The sequence below is a fragment of the Chiloscyllium plagiosum genome, chromosome 44, assembly GCF_004010195.1.
Source record: "Chiloscyllium plagiosum isolate BGI_BamShark_2017 chromosome 44, ASM401019v2, whole genome shotgun sequence".
Lineage (NCBI taxonomy): Eukaryota > Metazoa > Chordata > Chondrichthyes > Orectolobiformes > Hemiscylliidae > Chiloscyllium > Chiloscyllium plagiosum.
In genome coordinates this window covers 15,079,108-15,105,258 of record NC_057753.1, presented here as the reverse complement: position 1 = coordinate 15,105,258, position 26,151 = coordinate 15,079,108, and the positions used below count along the sequence as shown (strand labels likewise).

General features: G+C 40.4%; 1 protein-coding gene across 1 annotated transcript in view; it reads right to left on the bottom strand.

Moving 5' to 3' along the window:
• LOC122543744 (deleted in malignant brain tumors 1 protein-like) overlaps window positions 1-26,151 on the bottom strand; it is a 162,136-nt gene that overhangs the window by 111,087 nt on the left and 24,898 nt on the right. Inside the window, exons 11-12 of the mRNA XM_043682507.1 lie at window positions 8,222-8,306; window positions 491-523 (exon numbers count right to left, since the gene is read on the bottom strand). Of these exons, the coding sequence (XP_043538442.1) occupies window positions 491-523; window positions 8,222-8,306 (118 nt within the window). The remainder of the gene's footprint in view (window positions 1-490; window positions 524-8,221; window positions 8,307-26,151) is intronic.

Sequence of the window (26,151 nt, the reverse complement as noted above, 5' to 3'; positions counted from 1 at the left end):
ACCCGGCCTGGCAGCATCAGAAAATGAAACAGTACTCCCGCCTAACATAGACAGAAATATTGTGGGTTTTGTGGTCATGTGAGACCAATACCACTGTTCAACGGTGACTGAATTAATTAAAATGGGATTTCAACGGCAGCACTGTGTTTGTGGGTTATTTTTTCACGCTCTCCCCGTTCATTGTCTCTCTAACTGATAACAGCATTAAAAGTGGGAGCTGATCGTTCACACCCTTCTCTGCAGGAATCCTCAGTCACTCACTAACTACCTGAGAACAGCAGTGTGAATGGGAGATCAGCGCTCAAACTGTCACCTTCAGAATTCTTCAAAATAGAGAACTTTGGGAGTAATGCATCCCCCTTCAGTTATGCAACCACAGTTGCTTCACACATAAAAATTAATTCATGGAGATTAACACCACGACCTGGTATTTGGATGGAGGCACCAGAGTTTCGCGATTCTACTCCATATGATAATAACATGCATTTACCTGTGCTAACGGCCTGAGTGTCGACAAGTCTGCCTGAAATAGAGGAATAACAATAAAGTGTGAGGAATCAATGTCACACTTAGAAATAAGCTCGACAGATACAACTGAACTGCAGATAAGCATTGTCATTAATTTGCGAAATAAATGATGATTGGAAGTGTGAAATCATGATGTCAAGAAAAAATATATAAACCAGGGGATGTGATTTCCGCATGAAACAACAATGGGTCATTTCTTTGCAAGAATTCAAACGATTTATTTCCACACAGGCAGACAACCAAATGGACTGCGACCCTGATGAGCCCGTTTGTGATCCATGAATTGGCAGTGTGAAGTTCTCACAAAATTTCTGATTGTTCTGTTTGATACTGCACTGAGGACGTACACAACATCATTATGATCCCCATACAGAGCATTCATATTTCCTAGTGGACAAAGCAAGGCACTCGCATCAAATGTTTGCAGTAATGTAAGATTTTAACTCGCACATCAAAACTGGAAAGGACAATGGCTCACAATAACTAGTCAGCAAAAAAATTCGAAAAGTGGAATTCTTTCTCAGGGTTGCATTTGGCACCTTGAACATTATGTTTTATGCTGTTGCCCTGTCTACCTGGCAGCAGCAAGGGTCAGTATGAATGTAGCCTAAAAGGTGGCTCATTGTTTAACGCTGCTATCCAGCAGAGACCCGTGTTCGAGTCTATCCTCGGCTGGCTGTCTGTGTGGAGCTTGCAATATTCTCCCCGTGTCTGCATGGGTTTCCTCTTGGTGCGCTGTTTTTTTTCACCCACAATCCAAAGATGTACAGGTTAGGTGCATTGGATTTGCTAAATTATCTGTAGTGTTCAGGGATGTGTAGGTTAGGTGCACTACTCGGGGGAAATATGGAGTAATTGGCTACGGAATTGGGTCTGGGTGGGATACACATTAGAGGGTCGGTGTGGACTTGTGTGGCCGAAGGGTCTGTTTTCCACACTGTAGGGATTCTATGATTCAATCATTCAAACTCCAAGACATACAGTTCTAATATTGGCAAATGGAGAGAGTTTGATGTGTAATTGTCCAAAAAATAGTTCAAATGATCCAAGCAAAGAGGTCATTCTGTCAAAGAAGCCTGCGCTCTTCTTTCAACAGACTGCTTACTCAGTTCTATTGCCTTTCCTCATCACCCTCAAATTGTTACTCTGAATATGTACTTTCACGTTCGTTTGAACTGAGGACAGGATTTGGCATTTTATAAAAGTTCAAATATTTATTGAGTTTGCCCTTTTAGTTATGTTCATTGATAATATATTGTACTCCTATTCCAATTTCCCTGCATGTGTCATAAACTTTGATAATGTTTAGTTTCCTGCGAGTTCTTTCCCATGTAACTTCTGAATAATCTGCAAAACTTGAATTCATTGATTTCCATCTCGGAATCATTTAATTTCTGCTTTTACGCATTAAGGCAAAACGGGGAGTTCATTAGATGTGTTCACAAATGGTCACTCAGCGCTGGCTGTGATTTATTCAGACCGCATGTGAAAATTCTCTTACAAAAATCATTCATCTACTTGAACCATATTTTTACCCGTTTATGGTGCATTGGCAATATCCCTACAATTCAATGCTAAATATATATATTGCTTTGATTTTAGTGTAGTTCGTCATGATAAATGAACAATAAAAATATAAACTAATATCTTACCAGTTGATACCTCCACTGGGTTATTATCCTTTTTCATCCAATAAAATGTCAGCCCTTCCTCTTTCTCAGCCTGCTCTTTTTCACTTAATTCGACAACACATCGGATCAGCTATTGTCCCATATACTACTGAATAATTGCTATGGTTGCAAGAATTTGTAGCAATTATTTCATACACTGTTCCAAAGACCCCACATTATTTAAATTTGCAGGAGCTCAGATAATTTCGAAGAGAAAAATAGGTAGGAACGATATTAAATAACTTTTGAAACTGTCTGCACAGTATTGCACACGATAGGCTGCTGGCCTCAATCTGATATAGCAGACTTCTGCTGTTCCTCACTATCCAGGCAGTTTTGAAAACAATAAATTCACGTCAGATCAGTGGCATCATTTCGAATACAGTAATTAATCGGAGCACTGTTACAAACTTGGACCACTGAAACAATTTTGTTTGCCACAGTAGACTGGATGCTATGACAGACAATTCTGATTATTTCAGAACATGCATGTGCGTTTGAACACTTTTTTTTACTTCACATGATAATTCTATTGCAACTTTGCGGAGGACAAATCTTTCAATGTGAAATGAGCTTAGAGTGGGTGTAATTACTGAGTTCTACACATTTCACTCTGGTATACTCTATCCTTACGTCTATTTCTGAATACATCCAGCTGAATAGATGTAATAGCATGACACATTATTTCCAGTCTACTTTAACTACATACGGGGAAGAAGACTTTTCAGAAACATGCATTGTTTATTTAGACTTCAAATGTAAGTATGATTTATCTGAAATCTATATAATGCAATTATTTGACAATCGTGGAAGGCAATATGATGAACCAAATTACTGACAGTGACATAAACGCAGGACCATTGACACTTTTGAATGTGGATTAAGATTGAACATACATTTCATGTCTCGTTTTACATGATTTTTGTCATTGATCAAAAAGAAAACAACGTCCTGAATGGAGTTTGAATTATATCTGGGTCGTGATTAATTTTGGGAATAAAGAACACAAGTCAAATAAAAGAAAAACAATTGAATGGAACATTGCTTTTTGAAAGTCTTCTCCCATTTGTTTCTTCTTAATGGTACACATTTATAACAAAAACATTTGTCTATCAGAGTCAACTGTTCATAACCTCGATATAAGGTGAATAAATTATGCAACTTCCAAGTTCATATTTCATGCATTATTTAATAAATTCTCCAGAAGGTTATTTATCGTCTGACCTGAGATTGTTTTTATTTCTGGATAAATAGATGTCGTATGAAACAAAGCAATGTGTCTAACAGTTTAACAACTCTAAAAGATTGAAGTCGAATGAAATAACAAAATGTACAAGAGACCTAGATCCAGAGTAATTTTACTTCTCTAACAAATCTGCTGAGTTGTCTTTTGGTGGGCCCTCAGAGATCGACTTCTGGGATTCTTGTACACCTGAAACATTAGACAATCTCAGCATTTTTAGCCATTCGTGTAATTCTAACACAACACTCCTGGTCATGACGGTTCACAAACTAAACGCTGAAATCTTTTATTCACTGGTTCTGAACACCTTCCCTGACTGTGAGAAATTATTCTTGCATCGCTCCCCTGTCAGGTCTCCTTCCATTTGATCCCCAACCGTTTCAAATTAAATTACCTTCAACGATTTCATAATTTCTATCTCTGATCTTTAACCATTATTTGTTGCAACAGTATAAATGCTTGAACAAAATTGACGAAAACAAGTTAGACATCAGGCGAAAGGAATTCTAATCTGCAGTGTAAAAGTCTGAATCAAATACAGAGAACGCTTGAGAAACCCAGGAGGCCTAGCAGCCCCTATAGAGAGAGACACATGATAATTTTACGAATCTGGTATTACATATTTATTGCCTGAATTTCAGTTCTGAAGAACAGTCATACCAGACTCGAAATGCGAAACATGTTTTTGTTTTTATAAACGCTGCCCGATCTCCTGAGCTTTTCCAGAATTCTCACCGTTTCTTTAAAGTCATGATTTGGAGGTGCAGGTGCTGGACTGGAGTGGACAAAGTTAAAAATCACACAATACCAGGTTATAGTCCAACAGGTTTATTTGGAATGACTAACTTTCAAAGCGCTACTTCTTCATCGGGTGTTTGAACAAGCAGCCCTTCAAAAGATAGTGATAGCAAATAAACCTTTTGGACTATAACCTGGTGTTGTGTGATAACTTTCTTAAAATTATGAACCTGTTATACAAACACTACAAGAATTGTTGTGAACATATAGATATGAAAGCCCTTTCACCATGTGTTAAACAGTTTGTAAAATAACTTATACCGTATTCGAATTTCTCGAATGTGAAACATAGTTATAGAGCAAAGTAAACAAAGTCGCTGCACGTTTCTTTTTCTATCTATTGCCACTCTGCTGCCTCACAGCGCCAGAGACCCGGGTTGAATTCGCGCCTCAGGCGACTGACTGTGTGGAGTTTGCACATTCTCCCCGTGTCTGCGTGGGTTTCCTCCGGGTGCTCAGGTTTCCCCCCACAGTCCAAAAATGTGCAGGTTCGGTGAATTGGCCATGCTAAATTGCCCGTAGTGTTAGGGGCAGGGATAAATGTAGGGGAATGGGTCTGGGTGGGTTGCGCTTCGGCGGGTCGGCGTGGACTTGTTGGGCCGAAGGGCCAGTTTCCACACTGCAAGTAAACTATTCGAATTTAATCTGAGACGCAAAAGAGAGCAAGTAAAATTAAAATGAGACCACATAAATTCGGCATTATCGATATAAAATCCAATTATTATCAGTTTAATATGTTCCAAAAAACGTGGTCTAATTTAATTAACCAAATTTAGAAGCATTAATAACTCTGTCCTGGACAGTCGCTTCCCAAAAGGCTGCTGTAACCATTGAAGCATGCTTAATGAATATTATCCCGTTGTGTCAAACATTTAATGCATCCACGACCAACGCTCAACCATCAACTTAGCACCAAGAACTCAGCTAAGTTCCTTTCGAACCTAACAAAACGGCAAGCAGACCGCCTGCAAAGGTGCACAGAAAATAGAAACTCCGCCAAATGGAATTGCCCATTCTGACTGGAAAGACACTGGTTTTAATTGGCTGATGCTTGAACACGATTCTGTAATTCTCTTCCTTGGGTATTGTGGATGTGCCCAGACTCAATGGAATGCCCTGGTTCCTGAATGTAGATCACCAACACTCATCTGGAATTTCGGGAGTGCTGGCTAAACCAGATATTGTCATATTTTTGAAAAGAAAACAGGAAAAGAATCGCAGGATTATTATCCTCGTTTTTTTTTCACTTAATGCATTCATCATCAAGAATAAGTAAAGCAAACGTTTCAGTCAGGATATTTCAGAGACATGTCTTTTTGGAACGGTTATGGTATTAACTAATATCAATTGAAAACTATCAGTTCTGCATAAATGTGTTTATATAAATTATGAATGCAGAATCTGTGACTTAATATAGCACTTATACATGTTACTTATATCACACCGTGGTCAAGCAGCCCTTGCTATAAGCACGGCGGGAGAGAAATGTCTGTGTTTGTGTGAGTTCTATTAACGTTTAAACACCGCATTGACTCGTGTTTTACAAGAATCGAGTTCAAGATTAGTCCAAAGTCCACTGCACCGACGTGTAACAGAAAATCCTTCCAGATGCTTAGATTTTCTTAACAATACTGAAAGTTTTTTTGTTGTTTGCTTGACTTAAGCGATAATACTCTGGGCAAAAAACAGATGCAAATCAAGACAACACGCGCAAACTGCCTTGCTATTTCTGTTCAGATCGTCTCTAAAACTACGTTTGGTACAACTCTAAGCAGAGAACAGGAAATATGGCTAAACTTGATGTAAATTTTTGAAGCACTAACACCGGCAGCAAACTGATGTTATTATCAGCCCTGCCTCAAGATGCAGCAGTTTAGCGGCTGGCTCAGAAAGGTAATTGTTCAAACACATTGCCAGCAGCGTGAGAATGAACTGAGCGCTGAATGAACAGCGCGGTACTGAAGGCAGATTGCACTAATGTTTTAGTGTCATCAAGATTCAGTGGGAAAAAGAAAAGGTTGATCCGGTCGGATTGTTCCCTCAGCCGACTGTCCAGGTCATTTGGCCATATGCCACATCATCAGAACTTTCCAATATGTAACGAGAGATCACTTGGCTGGTGGTGAGAAGGACGCTTTGTGTGAGATACCTCATGCACACTCGGTTGGTCTGTGATACCACACGGTGCACTCGAAGAACCTGCCTGGGTTGATTGGGGGGCATGAGACTGTCACACATCTCCTTCTGGAATGTGCCTTTCCAAAATAAGTGTGGAGAAAAATTCAGGGCTTTTGACGTGGTGCTTCTGAGCTGCTCCCTGACGCAGGACGCTGTGCTCATCGGTGTGCTGCCCAGGACACACACGACAAATACCAACTAGAGGGCAATTAATTCGTTGAAAGACATTTTTTTGGTTGCCCAAAACTTGTTCATCTTACAGAACAAGGAGATGACTTCAACCGAGTGTTGCAGACTGGCATAATCCAATTCCTGGAGTAAGCGCTGAGTAATGCACTGAAGCTTGGGGCGCAGCCTGGAAATACCACTCACTGAGGCCTTCCTGCTGAAGTCAACTTGGGGTCCATTCAGGTGTCAGACACTCCTGATGTCTTATATATATATATAAGTATGACGTTATAGAGTTCAGAAATGGCTTTGATTTCTCTACTGGATAAAATCAAACTCCAGTAGTTTTTTTCTTCAACATAGTACTGTACAGAACCAACGTGATTCAGTGAGACATATGAATATGAAGATATTTTATCAAGAAAGTAACTTTTTTTTGCAAAAGAAAAAGAAAAAAGAAAAAGGTCTCTTGTAAAAGCTCCTCAGGCAACTGTCTGTGTGGAGTATGCACATTTTCCCCGTGTCTGCGTGCGTTTCCTCTGGGTGCTCCGGTTTCCTCCCACAGTCCAAGAATGTGCCGATTAGGTGAAGTGGCCATGCTAAATTGCCCCTAGTGTTAAGTGAAGGGGTAAATGTAGGGGAATGGGTCTGGGTGAGTTGCTCTTCAGAGGGTCAGTGTGGCCTTGTTGGCTGAAGGGCCTGTTTCCACACTTTAAGTAATATAATCTAATTATCAAGACGCTAAACTCATGATCTGCCTGAACTCTAAAAAACAACTATGCAGAAACAGGCAGAGGTCATTATCCAGAATGCCCCGTACAGTCAGAATCTTTCGACCAGATCAAAAAAAAAGGGATAACAGCTCAAAACAAAAAAAGAACCGCAGATGTTGGAAATCAGAAACAGATGCTGGAAAACTTCAGCAGGTCTGTCACCATTTACGCAAGAAAAGCGGAGTTAACGTTTCGGATCCAGTGTCTATTCTGTCCTCCCAAGACAAACAGCTAACTGTGCACCTCATCACAGTAATGTCTGTAATACTTTTCTCGAACAAATTGCCGGTCACGTTTCCAAACGTGGTTTGTCTCGACAACAAAAGTGCATCAAATTGGCGCAAATCTCCTTTAATTTGCCGAGGACAAAAAGGCGCAAGGTAAATGCAATACTTCCTCGAAGATGGTCGTGGAATCTAAACAGCCGAAATACGAGGCAAAATTAGTGCCAGCACAGTCTTCTAAAACTGCAATAAAGTCAGTTTATATTTTGTATTCTCCCAAATATTGACGAAGAAATGAAATAATTTTTTCAGCAACTTTCACTGTTACACACAATGTTAAATAAGCGAGAAACATGATTACTAACAGACCCAAATTAATGAGTAGATTTGTAACTCCAATACTTGTACTGAAAGCATGAATAAAGAGCCAAGAATTTGGGGAGTGAGGTTGGGGGTTGTGATGCCTCAGGAACAGTTGCATAAACTGTCAGAAAAAAAATGAAGAGAACAAAATTGTCATTCCACGTGGTGTCAATACTTGCTCTCACACAGACTGATCATTATATTATTCCCATAGTATCTAAGTATTGATCGGTCAACCAATGGTTAAGGGGATGTATTATAAACTGCATAACTCACAGTTCAACAGCTGCAGAGCAAGTACATTCAGGAGGGTTCCAAACATCGTCCCAATGCGAGGTAGCAGGTGAAGTCTGAACATTAACTGAATGCTGTTTTACACATACTTAGCATCATTTAACGCATCTATTGACTCCTCTATTTCTGTAAGAGTTAGTTCGTCAGCCAAGGATTGTAAAGAGGCACGTGTTTCTTTCCATCAACCAATAGCTTTTGATGTGTGCGCACTGTGAAATAAACTCTGGTCTTCTACACCAATTAGAGGTGATGTGACCATTAATGGGTATACTGAAACAGGGTTCCAAGCATGCACTCATCTTGAGAGATCAATGACGTTTAAGGTTTAGACTTGGAAGCGAGTCTCCACTCCGGAAACCATCTCATAGTATCACATAACCACAAGAGGTCATTGGTCTCGGGTTGTTTGAACACATTTGCAATTCGGCATCTCCTCGGGCAGGTGGAGAACCAGCTCAATTTCCACTTCCGCACTTCACACGCTTCAGGACTCAAAATGGAGTCCAACAACTTCAGAGCAGAATATCTGTCCATCCTTTGGAATACTATTCGCCATCTTCCTTCTTTTTATATTTATCTCCTGTCGGCATTGGTCTGAGCAGAACAGACCCATTTTCACCTCATCACACCAGCAATTAGCATCCATGTATGACCTTGTCAAAGGCCTTGATGATGCCTGTGTTAACTACATTAACTGCAACATTCTCGGACAGATACTTAATAATCTTTCCAAAAGACTCAGCTAAATTAGTCAGGCAGGATTTCTCTGTAATACATCAATGCTGTCGATTCCTTGTCAATCCCATGCCTTGCAATTTTTTATTTATCCTGTGAGATAGTGAGGACTTCTGTTCCAATAACTTCACTCCCCTGACATCAGAATAACTGTCCTGATATTAGCTCGCCAGTCCCTCCTGCCTTTTAAAAAAATTTATTAGATATACCCCAATCACCTGGCACTTCCATCGGGTCAGCGTAGTGTTTAATATATCCTCCAGGGCTCCAATAATCTCCTCTCTTTCTTCTCATAGCAGTTTGGGATACATGTAATCAGGGCCTGAGATTAATGGAACTTGCTGCCCGCCACAGTATGAAACATGTCTTCCTTTTTAGTCTTATCATGTTCCAGCACGTCACCATTCGACCTGAAATCTCCAGCTACAATTTCTTTCCTCTTTCTGAATGGAGATTAGAAATATTCATTTAAAACCCCAACTACGTCTTCTGGCTCCACGCACAGCGTGCCACTTTGTGTTCTGTTAGGCCGCACTCCTCTTCCTCGTAATATACTTATAACATTATTCCTCTTCCTCGTAATGTACTTATAAAACGCCTAGGGTGGTAGGTGAACATGGTTTCCGTGTTCCTATACGTTGTTACTCCTCTTTTAACTGTTAACTTATATTTTAAAAAACATTATGCATTCTTTATCCTTTTGAACAGGCTCTCTTTTTTTCAGGGCATGCTCATTGATATATTGTTTCATCTTTTCCTTTATCGAACGCTCAACATCCCTTTGAAATCCAGAGTTCCCTCAAAGTTTATGCCCTTGTCCTTTACTCTTAGAGAAGCAAGTTAGCCATGAATTCTCATTGTACCACATTTAAAGACTCCCACTTTCCAATTGTAGGCTGACCTACAGCAGTGACCCCAAGTCTACATTTGCCACATCCTGTCTAATGATATTGAAATTATACTTCGTTCAATCTAGACACTAAAGTTCTGCAATATCCTTATTTCTTTCCACAGCGAATTTGAAAATTACAGACTTATTGCGAGTGTTTCCAGAATGCTCGGCCACAGACACTTCGATCACTGAACCAACTTCATTCCTCATATTAGCTCCAACACCGCTTCATCTCTATTGGGGCCATCTTCAAACTGCTACAAAATGATCACCTGGATACTCTTTAAAAATTCCATCCTGTCTAATCCTTCCACACTGATGTAATACCAGTTAATGTAAACAAAGATGAAACATCTTGCAAGCACTCTCTCACATAATGAATGATGGACCTGATTTGCTTGACTGAATAGATTAATCCTGCTCACATTTTGTTTATTTACGTGAATTCTAGATGCAATTTCACATGCTTATTCAACTTTCCTATAGATGCAATTTCCTTTAAACTATCTACTGCAAAACACTAGGACAGACAATCACAATGTTTTTATTTCAAAGATTTATAGGCTTTTTGATGCAACTTAGAATTCTCCACATTGGTCAGCATTTTTATCCACACCTAACTGATTTGGAACTGAATGGCTTGCCAAACGAATTCAGAGATCTGATTGGATACATCTGCTGTACTCTCTTGTGGCTCCAGTTATGCAAATTGGCAAGACACAATAAGTATGCAGATTTCCTTACCTCTTTACCATTATTTAAATACGTGAATTTTTAACATAATGGATTCATAGTCAGATCTAATTTCCTGTTTCAATTCATTTAAAACTCCATCGTCTATGAATGCATGATTAGTAATAAAGGCCCTTGGACATCCGGATAACCAGTCCAGTGTCAATTCATTCTTGTCACTGTCTCGCCTCAAAATCCAAGTTCCACTCGATATACGACCTCATGGATGCAAAAACTCGAAGTTGACACTCGAAAATCATTGACCCGCGTGTGCATGAATGGTTACCTATGGTCATGTCATTTTGACAACAGATTCAGAGAAATGGGTGGCGTAATGGATGGGCAATTTAGTGACACATTCAGGCCAATTTGGAGTTCAGACAACTGCTTGTTTGCACTTTAGAACAGAAAGAGGGACCGATCGGAGTTCTAGTGCATACAGTTGTGAAAGTAAGTGCAGAACCTGTTGTTCACACTAAACGATGTCCCTGCGGCCAAAGCCATATGACTTTTTTCAAATTTAGCGATGGGATACTGGCATTGTGTGCTTGGCTGACATTTAATGCCCTGCATTATTGTTGTTCCCTGAGAAGCTTGTTCTTTTTCATACTCACTCATGGGCTGGAGGCATATCTGGCTAGTCCAGCATTCATTGCCCATACCTAATTGCCGAGAGGTTCCTTAAGAGTCAATCACATTGCTGTAGGTCTGGGATTGCATGTAAGCTGGACCCACTAAGAATTCAAGATTTCCTTTTTTAAGGAACATTAGTGAACAAGTTCAGCTTTCCTTCAATTGACATGGTCATCATTAGAACATTTTTCCAGTTCTTTTTTATCAAATTCAAATTCAACCAACTGCGACAGCCGGATTTGAACCCGGGTTCCCAGAACATAATCTGAGACACTGAATTAATAGTCTACTGATAAATCCGTTAGGTTCTTGTCTCCCCTAAACTCCCCTCAACATCCCTTTGAAATCCAGAATTCCCTCAAAGTTTATGCCCTTGTCCTTTACTCTTAGAGAAGCACGTTAGGCATGAATTCTCATTGTACCACGTTTAAAGACTCCCATATTCCAATTGTAGGCTTACCTACAGCAGTGACCCCAAGTCTACGTTTTCCACATCCTGTCTAATGATATTGAAATTATACTTCGTTCAATCTAGACACTAAAATTCTGGATATCTGTCATCCATATCCTGTAGGTGACTGTACCCCAATGCGGTTAGGCAGGGATTCCAGAGTTTTAACATGGAAACAGCGAAGGAATGCCTGCATATTTCCAAATCAGAATGAAGAGTGGCGTAGATGGGAAGTCGTAGTGCTCCCATATATCTGCTATGACAACTTTTATCCAGAAGATTTTGTCTGAGGAGCATTTGTTTATTGAGCAGAACATTTTGAAATTAGTACACACTGCTGCTACTGAGTGTCAGCAGTGGAGTCACCGGATATTTGTGGATGTGGTGGCAATGAAACGAGATATTTTGCACGGGATGTGGTCGAGCCACTTATATTTGGTTGGAGCTGTACGCATCCCGCCTTTGGGAGAGTGTTCCATCATTTGGCTTCTCTCTTCACAAATGCAGCGAGACATGCTGAGTTTTTCCAGTATTCTCGTTCTTTGATTTGGAGCAAAGTTGCCCTTCTGGAACTCAGATGGCATCAGTGTGAAGTTTATTGTCATGTGAATGCTGTTGCATAATACTGTTGATGACCAGTTCAATCACATTAAAGCAGATTGTGAGCATCCTGTTCAGTCAATAATTTCCCACGTGGGCTTTGTCCTGCAGTTTATGTAGAAACACAAGTGGTCAATTTTCCACGCCGACAGTAGATAGTATAAGTAGAGAGAGAGTAAAATATCAGTCAATGTGTCCAACTACCCTTTCCCAGGTGACCACGTTTTGTCGAAGAGTAGATCACATGGTATGTGAGACGAAATCGACTTGTTCACAGAGGGAATAGGAAACCGAGGAAAGGCATTTTTCCGCTGTAGGACCCTAACCAGTGTTGTTCCACAAAATTCAATGCTGGGAGTTCGGATGTTGGTAAATTACTTCAACGATTTGGATCAAAATGTTCTTGGTCTGATTAGTAACTTCATCATAGCCACACTTATCCTTAAGATCCATTCAAAACCCACATCGTTCCGTGACGACTGGCAGACCTGCTTTTTGTCTTTTGCTCTGGTTAACCTCTCTATCTCTTTCACTTCAGCATCTTAGGTAAACAGCTCATACACCAACAACATCCCGCCCTCTTCAGTTCTCAAAAGACAATAAATATAAACCCTATGATTCTCCCGAGTGTCTCCAACTTTTTCTGATCTTGATTCAAAATTCCAAAACACTTGGCACTTTCATTGTGTTATCACGGTTATGGAACGCATTAACCTTAGTGTGTTGGTTACATTTATTCACATTACCAACAGCATCCATTTTAACATGGGATGTTTTACTCTGTTTGTCCGTATGATGTCGCCTGAACAACGTCTCACAGATATTCTGCAGAATTTCACAACATATGCGGGTTGCGCTACGGTGCTGGGAAATTTGCCAACTACTTGAGGCTGTCTATCTTTCAGAGAGTAGCAAAATTCATGAACACACATTCTGTTATCAAACATTCTGGACATTCCCCCTTATTGCACTGAAGCGGGGAACAATGGCATATTTCCTGAAAACATGTGGAAGCTTGTTTTACAGGAGATGATCGTTTGGAATTAGGCCAGATTTATGGAAGGTTCAATGTATGAAAAACAATTCTCAGTCTGCAGAACCACAGCATCGTATTGCCGTGCTGTTGAATCAACAGGAAACACCTGGTAGTGTGGTAAATTCTGTGTGCAGGTTTTGTCGCCTAGTCCCCCTACAAAATTAAAAGTGTCAGCTGGAAACAGAATTCGGAATTAGCATTCAGAACCTGTATAATCCCATTGATTATTTCATTAGGGCACAGCGCATCTGTGCACCAGGTTCAGAGCAACTGGGAATAAATAAATATATTAAGACTTTAAATCCTGAATGGCCATGCACAATTCCATCAATCTTGTCAGAAGAATACAAACGCGTTAGAGAAACATCCAGAATATCAAAATAAGTAAGTTTGAAGTCCATTCATTTAGAACAAGCTTGTACTGGGATGAAAGACTGGCCCTGCACATTTGAGGATAATCTGTAACAACACGACAAATGAATCACAATGGTTTTGCAGAGCTGCAGGAGGCTATTCTGCACTGTGTGTGCACTGGCTCGTCAGCAATCGTCACTACCTAGTGCCAGTATTCTGCTTCAAGTCCATACCTTTGTCCGCATTTCTTCTTAATACTTATCTCGTGCGCTCTGTAATCAGAAATTTGCACATGCCTCCCCCAGATTTCATAGCGGTGGCCCCATATGCTAACATCCCTCTGCATGAAAAAAATCCACATTTCACTTTTCCTTCTTTACTGATCATTTAAATAAATGTCCCCTTGCTCTTGATTATTTTTGAGCAAGAACTGCTTCTCTTCATCTGCTGTGTGCAATCCTCTGGAGGTGTCAGGGTTGGAATGGGGTGGACAAAGTCAGAAGTCACACGATACTAAGTTATAGTTCCACAGGATTATTTGAAATCACATACTTTCGGGGAGTGAAGTACGACTTGACATATAAGAATGCTCCAAAAATTGTGATTTTAAATAAACCTGTTGGATTGTAGCCTGGTGTCGTGTGCAATCTCCTGTGAGCCACGTTGTCCCAATAACCGTACCAACAGAGAGGCATAGAGGCATCGAGATACAAAGAACAAAGTGTCCATTCGGTCCATCGAGTCTCTAACTGTCAAAAAACAAACACCTAACTATTCCAATCAGATTTTCTAATCCCAGTGCTTGCTCATAGCATCATATGCATCAACATTGCAAGTGCGCATCTAAATATAGTTTCAATGCGAGGCAGTGTGTTCCAGATTCACACCGCACAATAGGTGTAAGAGTTTTTCCTGATCCAACTGACAATTCTTTACATCCATGCCCAGAGTCATTGATTGCTCCACTAAGGAGAAAATGTTCTTCCTATCTGGAATATCTCTATCATTCAACATTCGAATTATCTCAGTCCTGTCCTCTTTCAGTCTCCCGAGAACCAAGCAAAACAATCCCAGTCTGTCCGATCTCTCTTCACTATTAAAATACTGCATATGGGCAACAAGTCAAATATCTCACAGGCATCCTCTGAAGTGCATAGCCCATTTGACCAGACAGTCTGCATCCTCCTGAAATATGGCAACATCCTCTTTATGATGTACCACCGACCAATTTGTGCACCCTATGCAGAACTATTAATCAATTCTATTATATGGAATAGATGAAAAAAAAAGGAACTGAAGATTTTAAAAATCAGAAATAAAGGCTGGAATATTTGTCAAGACTCATAATACAATTTGGCAAAGCCAAATTAATTCTTAAGTATCCATGATGGGAACTTTCAGATGATGAACTGCAAGATGAAATTACAAAGTAAGTGCAAAATCCAATCTGGGCAGAAAGACATTGAAGTCCCAGTCCTGAAAGTGACAACACGCATAGATAAGATGAACAAGAAAGCTTATTGCAGCAGCTTTAACCAGTCTGAATCCTGATTTGGCAAGCACTGTTCTAGCTGTGTGAAGCTCTGATATAGGTGACGTTTGGAGCACCGTGTTCAGTTCTAGAACTGATACGAAGGCTTTGGTGAGGGTGCAAAAGATGCTTGCTTGGATTGATATGTATGTGCAAGAAGGAAATGTTCGACAAACTTTGATTTTTTTTTCACTGGATTGTTGGAAATTCATGGGCGATCTGATCAAAGTATATAAAACTCTGAGAGTTATTGATTGACTCGATCGGTGGAGTGTCTTTTTCTTTCTCCCAGCATTGAAATGTCAAGTATTAGGGGTGTCAAGTTTTACAGTGCGACTGAGAATATTTGAAGGAGTTGGACGAGGCATTTTCTATTTATTATCACAAACTTGGCAGACAAATGAATGGGTCAATGTCGGCCCGGGAAAGTGTTCAACACATCACCATGTGCTTTGACCAACATCTGTGTCACGGGTTGCTGCAGTTCTTGAGTGAGTGTCAGCACAAATTGGAAGGATTGCACGTCATTTCCGCTCTAACACCTTTCACCTTTCTCGACTCAAAGTCGAGTTCACTACTTTTAGTGCCTCAATAATTTCTTCTGTATCCTTACCCCCAAACTCCTCACACCAGGTTTTGTCATCACATGGGCTATATCTGCATATACTCACACAAGCACAGACAATTGCACTCACACTCTCACTCACACCCATTGACACAATTAATATCATGGAAAATTAGAGTCACATTCACTCACTGATAACACTGGCACTCACTCATTGACATTCAAACATAAACACACAAAGGCACTCATACTCACTGGTAAACAAAGAAAAAAAACTTAGGACAAAGACATTTTACAGCCCAGGGACAGGCGCTTCTTCCCACCAAGATTGTGCTGATCCAAAGACACTTTCAAAACCTATCGCCCGATTCCTAAGGATCTGTACCTCTTTGCTCCCCACCTCCTCATACATCTGTCGAGACGCACCTTAAATAAAGCTACCGTGCCTACTTCCACTACCCCCACTGGCAACGCGTTCCAGGCACCTACTAACCTCTGTGTAAAGTACTTTTCGCGTGTATCCCTTTTAAACGTTTCTCTTCTCACATTGAATGCATGATCTCTCATCATTGAATCCTTTACCATGGGAAAGAGCTTGTCTCTATACATCCTGGCAATATCCATCATGATTTTGTAAACCTGAATCAGGTCACCCTCCCCCCCGTCTCATTTTTCTCGACTGAAAACAATCCTAACCTGCTCAACCTCTCTTCATAGCTAGCACCTTCCATAAGAGGCATCACCCTCGTAAACCTTCACTGCACCCTTTCTAAAGCATCCACGTCCTTTTGATAATGTGGCGACCAGAACTGCACAGAGTATTCTAAATGCGGCCGAAACAAAGTGTTGTAGAATTTTAACACAACCTGCCAGTTGTTATACTCAATAACATGTCCAATAAAGGCAAGCATACCATATGCCTTCTTGACCACACTATCTACCGGTGCAGTCTCCTTCAGGGTACAATGGACTTGAACTCCCAGATCTCTCTGCTCATCAACTGTTCATAAGGATCTTCCGTTTACAGTATAGCTCGCTCGAGAATTAGACCTTCCAAAATGCATCACCACATTTTGCCTGGATTGAACTCCATCTGCCATTTCTCCACCCAACTCTCCAGTCTACGTATATTGTCCTGTATTCTTTGACAGTCCCCTATGCTTTCTGCTACTCCACCAATCTTTGTGTCATCTGCAAACTTACAGATCACACCAACAATGCCCTCTTCCAGATTGTTTATGGATATCACAAACAACAGTGGTATCAGCACTGATCCCTGCTCACTTTTCTCCATTTCGAGAAATTCCCTTTGACTATTATTTTCTGTCTCCTGTTGCTCAACCAGTTCTTTATCCACCGAGCTAGAGCACCGTGCACACTGTGTGACTTCACATTCTCTGTTAGTTTACCATGGGGAACCTTATTCAAATGCCTTACTATATTCCATGTATATCGTATCTACAGACCTTCCTTCATCTGTCAATTTGGTCACTTCCTCAAAGAACACTATTAAGTTGGTAAAGCACGATCGTCCCCGCACAAAACCATGTTGCCTATCACTGATAAGCCCATTACCTTCCAAGTATAAATAGATCATATCGCTCAAAGCCTTCTGCAGCAGCTTTCCCATCACTGACATCAGGCTCACTGGTCTGTACTTACCTGGAATATCCCTACTACACTTCTTGAATGGGGGCTAGCATTAGCAACTCTCCAGTCCTCCAGCACTTCACCTGTGTTTAAGGATGCTACAAAGATATCTGTCAGGGCCTCAGCTATTTCCTCTCTCGTCTCCCTCAGCAACCTGGGATAGATCCCATCTGGTCCTGTGGATTTGTCCATCTTAAAATCCTTTAACCTACCCAACACATCCTCCCTCCTTAAGTCAACGTGATCCACAGTAAACAAACGTCTACGTCTAATCTCAACATTCATCATGTCCCTCTCCTCAGGGAACACTGATGCAAAGTAATCATTGAGAATCTCACCCATTTTCTCAGGTTCGACACACAACCTCCTTTCCTTATCACTTAGTCGACCAACCATTTCTCTAGTTATCTCTTGCTTCTTATACATGAAAAAAAGGCCTTGAGACTCTCCTTAATTCTACGTGTTAAAATTATTTCATGACCTCTTTTAGCTCGCTTGATTCCTCCTTTAAGATTGGTCTTACTCTCCCAATATTCCACCAAAGCCTGTTCTGCTCTCAACTGCCTGGACCTGACGTGCACTTCCGTTTGCCTCTTGGCTAGTCGCACAACTTCTCTTGTTATCCACCGTTCACGCACTTTCTCTTCCCTTTCCCGTGTTTTCAAAGGGACATGCCTATCTTGCATTATCTTCAACCTATCTTTGAAAGCCTCCCACATGTCAAATGTGGGCTTCTATTAAGTAACTGCCCCCAATTCACATTTACCAGCTCCTGCCCAATTTTGATATAATTGGCCTTGGCCCAGTGTATTACTTTTTCCTTTGGACCACTTTCATCTTTGTCTACGAGGATTCTAAAACTTACATAATTGCGGTCACTGTTCCCAAAGAAATCCCTCACTGCTTCTTCTACCACCGGGCCAGACTCATTCCCCAACACCAGGTCCAATGTGGCACCTTCCCTAGTTGGACTATTGACATACTGCTCCAGAAAACCTTCCTGGATGCTCTTTCGAAATTCTGCCCCATTCAATTTTCTGACATTAAATGTATCTCAGCCTATATTGGGAAAATGAAATCTCCCATCACCACCACCCATTTGCCTCTACATCTTTCCATAACCTGTTGACCTATTTGTTCTTCTACCTTACGCTCACAACTGGGAGGCCTGCAGTACAGTCCCAACAATGCAACCGTACCCTTTTTATTTCAACTAACTAAAACAAAACAATGGCCAAATATATACCATTTCTTTACCTTCCCGGGAGCCAGCTAGTCCACGTCACTTCCGCTCTGTTTCCCGCTGATTCAGAACAGGAAAAAGGCCATGGGCTTTGAAGGTAATTATTTATACTGTTCTCTTACCTTCTCGCAACCTCCTGTTCTCAACGTCACACCCGCTCTGTCTCCCGCTGCTCCAGGACAGGAAAAGCACACAACTACACTCACTGGCACTCAACGAAACATGGATAATTATGCACACACATTCACTGATTGACACAGTCATTACCCGATTGTCCTCACACTCTTACTCACACGCACTCACTAATATATCCACATGTTCACAGAAAATTACACGTGCAATCTCATTTATTTTCTCACTGACATACACTCACATTCTCAAACACGGATAATTGTACACTCAATGTGTTTTTATTTCTTATTGGACTTTAAGTGTTCACACAGATCCATTGTGCAAATGAACATGATTGACTGTAGAAACGAGCATGAGTCTATTCAATGAATGAATGTTTTTGCTGACAATATACACATGCGTGTATGTGTGTGTGTGTAAGAGAGAGAAATCTCTGTTTTCATGTGTCTGTGAGTATCTGTATGTCTGTATCCATGTACGAGTGTGTGAAAATGTATGCTTGTTGCTGTGCCTTTCTGCATGTGTCTGGCTATGTGAGTTTGCGTGTTTGTGTGCATGTGTATGTGTGTGCATGTGTGCACCTGTGCGTACCTATATTTGTGCGTTTCTGTCTTTGCGATGTGTCCGTGTGACCGGCTGTGGCGAGAATGGGGCGCACTTTGTCCTAGATGGCAGTTAGAAGGATTAAAGCAAGATGAGTCAAAGGCTCAGCATCTCTCTCTCTCTCTCTTTCTTTTTCGGTCCGTCTTGTGTATAAAGCAATATAATGCCACCCTCTGCTGGCCTGCACATGCTATTGCACACTCTGGGTTTCATTCGAGAGAACATCAAAGCTTGCACAGTTGTTTCCTTCATCAAAGAAAGCCAATCCTCTCTACGGTCAAGGACAACGGGGGCGCATTTTTCTCTTTATCACAAAACGCAAAGCTGTTATCTCCCTTAAGTCTATTGTATTTGAATTAAACATATAAACATAAAAGCATAGAAAATGCATGCAACAGTAGGCTATTTGGCCTTTCCAGCCTGCATTATCATTCAATATGATCATGCAATTTCAGTATCCCATTCTCACTTTCTCTCCATAGTCCTCGATCCCTTTAGCCACAAAGGCCACGTCCAGCTCTCTCAGTGTTCCGGTGCTTCATATATCATTCTGTGCTTCATATTATGGGGCAGCAAAAGTAAGGAAGTTATGCTCTGCTTGTTTTACTGAGATGATGCCGGGAATCCTGTAAACAGCTTCTTCCATTATCCGGCAAAAGTCTGTGGCTCTGTTGTTCCCTGTTTATTTATTCAGTTTCATATCTTCAACTTTGTCTTTACCATTTAAGATTATGATTGCCAGTGGTGAAAAAGCAAAGGTAAAGATTCGAGATAGTGAGAGATTAAATGAATGAAAACAACACATGGACAACAGCGTTTCCATATGAACAATCCTGGGCACATTGTTGGCAACACATGGCTTCTGCTGTTCCCTGCATCTGCTTCCTGGACCTCCAGCGGTACACCTCAATCACTGAACAAATCGACCACCCAGTCCACCAGGAGGATGGATGCATTCACCATCAAATGGAAAAGCCAGTCCTCCATTAGGATGGATCTATCCGCCATCAACTTGATCACTCAGTCCTCCAGGTTGAGTGGCTTAATCCCCTATATCGAGCATCCATTCCTCCATGAGATGGATGAAGCCCCAGCATATCGATCACCCATAACTCCAGAGGGTAGCTCATGCCCTCATATTGATCACCCAGGCTTCCAGAGGGATTGATCAATCAAATGACGGCGCACACTCGAAGGAACGAATTACCCATCCTACTTATACCGAGCTTGGTATTATATGATGTTTAATATTTAGAATTTAGAATTTAAAAAGCACGTGCCAGCACAATGACCCACCACAATTAAACACCATGTCAATGATAGATATGAAGAGATTTCATGTCCTAGGGAATCAACGGGTCGGGGTTGCTTGAAAAAAAAAACAATATGAGGCCATTCGACCTTGATAGGGAGGGGATACGTTTGAGTCCATGCCAGCTCACTTTCGAACAGAGATTCTGAAATTCTGACTTGAGGGCGACATCGCCCTTCCAAATGAAATCATTGACACCACAGTGGTCCACAGCCTGTGGCTATTACTCCTTCCTCCCCTTGCTCCTCCACCAATCCAGGAGAATGTAAATGTCATGGAATAAGCCGCTTTGTGACGAAAGCTCTTGAGCCTGGCTCCAGCGAGAATGACGAAGGTGGTAACATATGATCCTTGTGTCACTCTATCCCCCCAAACCCAGGTGGACCTGTGTGTTTTCTCACACGCCCTCTCATTTCCCTGTCACTTGTCAGACTGGGTAAATCCCCAGTGGATTGTAAAGTTTAAATTAACAGCATTGTGATGGATCTTGGATTGAATGAATATGACTAAATCCAACTAATACACTGACGTCAACAGAGGGAAACAAAATGCCAACACAGTCATGGAATTATCACGGTTTTATTGATGAACTCCAAATTCTATTTTATATCACCACTTACAGAAAGAACCCCAGTTCATCGAGGGTATGGCGTTGGTGGGAACATTTTCATTCGATGAACAGATAAAGCATCTAGGATAACTAAATGACTGGAAAAGTTTTAAATCCTTTCCAACTGGGCATGAACCAGTAAAGCAACTGCATATAGAATTCCTCAAATTACTTCCCTGAAACAAAACCAGAAATTGCCAGAAGCACTGAGCACTTGTTGGACCGAAGGGCCTGTTTCCACACTGTAAGTAATCTAAAACCTCCAAAAGTCTCACGGTCCTCCACTTAGCTTTGAATGTTATGACAGTTGATAATTCATACAAGAATGTTTTATAAGTCCTAAGTTTACCCACCTCAACTACCCTCCGATTGTTTATCAGTTAAATGAAAGATGCTTGTGATGGAAATTTTCTGATTAATAAGATAAAGTGCATATTATCGTGTCACAGAAATTATGGGATATTTTTCCCATTGCGAAAGAAACAAACAAACAAAAAAAGACCATCCAACGTGCAAAACCGTGCAGTACCAATGTTGTACTTTTAGAAATATCCTCTCTGCTGTAATTGAGGATGAGGCGCAGCCATAATGAAAGCAGTAAACTCCACAAATCAGAAGGTCAATATTTCTGAGCAATATGTTTATTGAGGTTTTTAGTTGCAGAATAAACATCAGCCGAGGGATCCCGCGCTGCCTACTCCTCTGCTACTTTTCGAAATCGATTCCAGCGCATTGGAGACACGCAGCAAACTCTTAAGAATGTTTATTTTCTTCAATTCCCCTCTGAATTCCTGGTTTTCACAATTTTAACTTTGCCTTCCCATACACCCGCAACTCGTCTTGGTATTATCATAACATTTATTACAATGACGATGAACAACGGTTATTAATTTTTTTCGAAGTCAACTGGATTTTTTATTTCATTAGTTTTGATTTATTGTTATCGAATGTGCCTGTGTACAGTGAAATGTTTGTGATCTTGATAGGTGATGTCGAAATGCTGCAACGTTTGTAATTGATACGGGAGGGATTGCAATATCCTTTTACATCTCATATTTTGCTGGGGTTGTACTGGTGAGCTTATGTGTGTTGATGTTGAAGACAGAAAAAAGTCACAGGAGGTGCAAAAAATAAAAACAAGTGGAACACGAATGCTGGAAAACAGAAACAAAACCAGAAATTGCCAGAAGCACTGAGCAGGTGTGACGGTTTTGTGGACAGTCTTCTGAATTAATGATACTGGACCGGTGACGCTTCTTCTGAGGAGATGCATTAACTTGGTGGGCCGTGTGTTGAATGTCACTTATTGGATGAAAGATTTCACAATGAGTAATTAACTAACACAGAGAAATGACTCAGTTGGGTTTCGGAGTAAATGGTAAAATGATGCACGTTGATCACTGGAGAAACGAGGAACTTTGGAGTAAGTTTCTTCCAATGACTGATTGGAACTATTTATCTGACTAACCAGTTGAGCAGATAATCTTGGTTTTCGTGAGAAGGGCATCCATGAGTCACTGACATTTATTATATTCAAGTTAGTGAGGCTAATTCCGCACTCGGGACTTGATATGAATGCAGTTCACCAGAACAACCACATCCAACCGACCACTGTTTGGACTGCACATATAAACGTTCTGAGGCTCTGTCTTCCCTGTGAGCACCAAAAACTAAAACATTTAAAACGGCGAGACTTAAAAACCATCTGTCTATATTTTCCATCGACCCAGATGATGATCCATTGAAACAGTAGTCATGTTGGTTTGTATTTGCACCATTGCGTGAAGTTCGATTATTCAAAGAGCTGACAAAACGTAGTTTATGGTCAATATCATCGAATTACTCTTTTGTTTCTAAAGTAATACTTCATGATAATGAAATTAAGATAAACCTCCAGGAGGGCACCCCCTTCTCAGTGACGGTTTGTGGAAATAAGGCTCTGATAGCTTTGAATGTTGACCTTCGAATTTAAATGCGTACAATATTGGTCACAGAATGGAAAAGAATTAAGGCAGTGGGAATGCATAGAGAGCTGGTTAACATGTGCGTATCTGTCAGTCAACTCGCCAAGTGAACAAAGAATTCTTCCCGAATTTGTCAGTGTGACGAAGTCATCAGGATCACTGTCAATTGCAGTTGTTCATCCTGAGATTCAGCATCTTCAGTCTCAACATCATCATCATCATCTTCATGAATTGGACCTTAGAAGAAAAGTGGTTAACACTGAAACAAATTGTAACACACAGCACCAGTAGCTGGAAAATGAGATTCGTGCTGGCAGATAAGATTAGAGCTGGGAAGTAGGATTAGAAGAGTTAAGTGGTTCAATGCAATTTAAACGATATGGCATGAGAAGAGGTTATGCAAATTAGGGATACCTTCTACAGAAATTAGAAGATTAAGAGTGATCTGATCGATTTCTTCCAGACATTGTAAGGATAATACCGGGTAGCTAAAGTAAAACAACTTCAACTGGTTGGAGAAAACTCGACCTAGTAGCAACTACTGAGAATTGTTTCCAGACCATTCAGGAGAGATGTTAATAACAACAAAATCCGAAACACTTTTGGAATTATATTCCACAAAAGGCAGATAGTCTGAGGAAATCTTAATTTTACATCTCAGCTAGATTATTGTTTTGTTAAGCAAAAATATTAAGCAATGTTGTTAAAAAGCAGGTCTATGATCTTATGTCAGACTTCAGTCGGGAATGATTTCATTGAATGTTTCTATGTTATTCTTTCTTCGTTGGCGCTGAATTCTTTGACGGTTGGGCATGATTGAAATGTATTAAGACCATAAATCCAGAAGACCACAATTAAATTATGAATTGCGACAGACATAGGTGGGATAGCAAGACACTTTGGTGGAGAAATCAAATATTAAGGGTTATAGATTTAAAGGAAAATTGGATAAAGAAAGGGGTGGAGAAGTAAAGCATAGATGAAGACGATTGTTTAAGCCAGAGGTTGGTGGGAATCTGGAACTAACTGCCTTAAAGGATGGCAGAGGCTCAAACTCTCATAGCTCTAAAGAAGTATTACTTTTACATCAAATTATCGAATTAAATAGAATATAAATAGGCCCTTCGGTCCAACGTGTCCGTGTTGAAGAGATATCCTTAAGTGATCTCATCCCATTTGCCAGCATTTGACCCATAACCTTCCAATCCCTTCCTATTGATGCACGCATCCCGATAGTGTGATGTCAAGCCACACAAGACTACGGGTCAAGTGATTTCAAATTGGATTAGAATAGTTAGGTCTTTGTTTTAGACAGGTACAGACTCGATGAATTATGTCTCTGTGATATGAAACCAACAAATTTCCTTTTCAACTGTCAATGCTCATGAAGCAGCCAGTGCTTTTAGTGTCGTTCTCAGTCTTGTGAGCGTCAACATCTTCAAGTTTGGAAGGAAGAGAGAGTGAAATACATAATTGAATTGACAGAAAGTGAACACATTCTCACCCTAGTTACTGTTGGAGGTCAGGTCAGAATTTTATGACACCCGATTATTGCCACTCAAGTTGTAGCTGGTGTAGTATTCGAAGTGATTGAGTGAGTCAATGGAAGCAGCAATTTCTGAAATCAAACATGCAGAGTTAATGTCAAGTTAAATCTTCTAGTGAAGCCATAATCCTTTGGAGTTATCTTGAGGCGAAATTTCTTCAGCCAGAGTATGATGAATCTGTGCAACCCATTGAAACAGAAAGCTATGGAGATCAAGATGTCTTCATGGTAGAATGAGCGAGGTTCTTAATTGGCAAGGGGAAAAGAACTTAAAGGAAAAAGGCAGGAGAAAGTGCATTAAAAATCAGTCATGAACGAATCGCAGAGCAGAGTCGATGATCCAAGTGAACAGATTCTGATCCCCTAACTCGTCGATTTATGGAATATGGTTTAATTTTTTTGTTCTTAATTCGAGTTTGAAAATGCAAACTATTATTTTTTCATCTCAACTTTGGCAATAACTAGAACATTGTCAATGGAACCTCTTATGGGAAATTATTCAATACACAAATTGTGTTGGTTCAAGGGAAAATGAAATGCCAAATCACTTCGATGAAAGATGGGAGCAACCTTTTGCTCTCACATCGAACATACACTTGCACATGCAATACATTTAATGTTTGAATTCGTAGTCTCTATCAGTAGTTGAGAGTACATGATGAAGAAATTTAAATGCGTTCAGTTTCCCCAGTAACTTCCTTCCCTGTGTCTGATTTCATTAGTCCTATGAAAAAACACATTTCGTGAGTTTATTAAAAGTCATTTACACGCTTCTGATCATTGTTATGTGACATTCTTTGAAAATGACTTCATTTTATTTCCAGTGCGAAAAATCAGTCAATTATTTCCATTGTGAGTTTGTGATGTTCGTTCCCAGTTTTATTGCTATGAATTGTCAGATCCACACCTCCTGTCATTACCTTAATTCTGATTTCTTTTGTTCCCCATTACCATGCTCAGTAGGCAATTGCTCTTTGGTATTCTTGCACTCTTGGTTGACAGGGATCATTATTTTAGATACATATCCATGTCTCTGCTATATCAAAACTATCACCCAAGCGTCATTATAGAAGCCAAACATCCCTTATTATTCTTATGAACAGGTATTAGAACCATTGTAGCCATGCTGGACAATAGCTCTTCTGTCTGCACTGTTTACACCTTTGTGATTGTTCATATTTGCCTGCAAATTAATTCTTCTATTTCTCTTCCATGACAAAGTCATGACAAAGACTATATTATTGTAGAGTCAAATAGCGAATGGATTTATTGTTTGGATATCTGAAGGAATCGGAGTGAAACCATATTGATATTTTTAGTGTT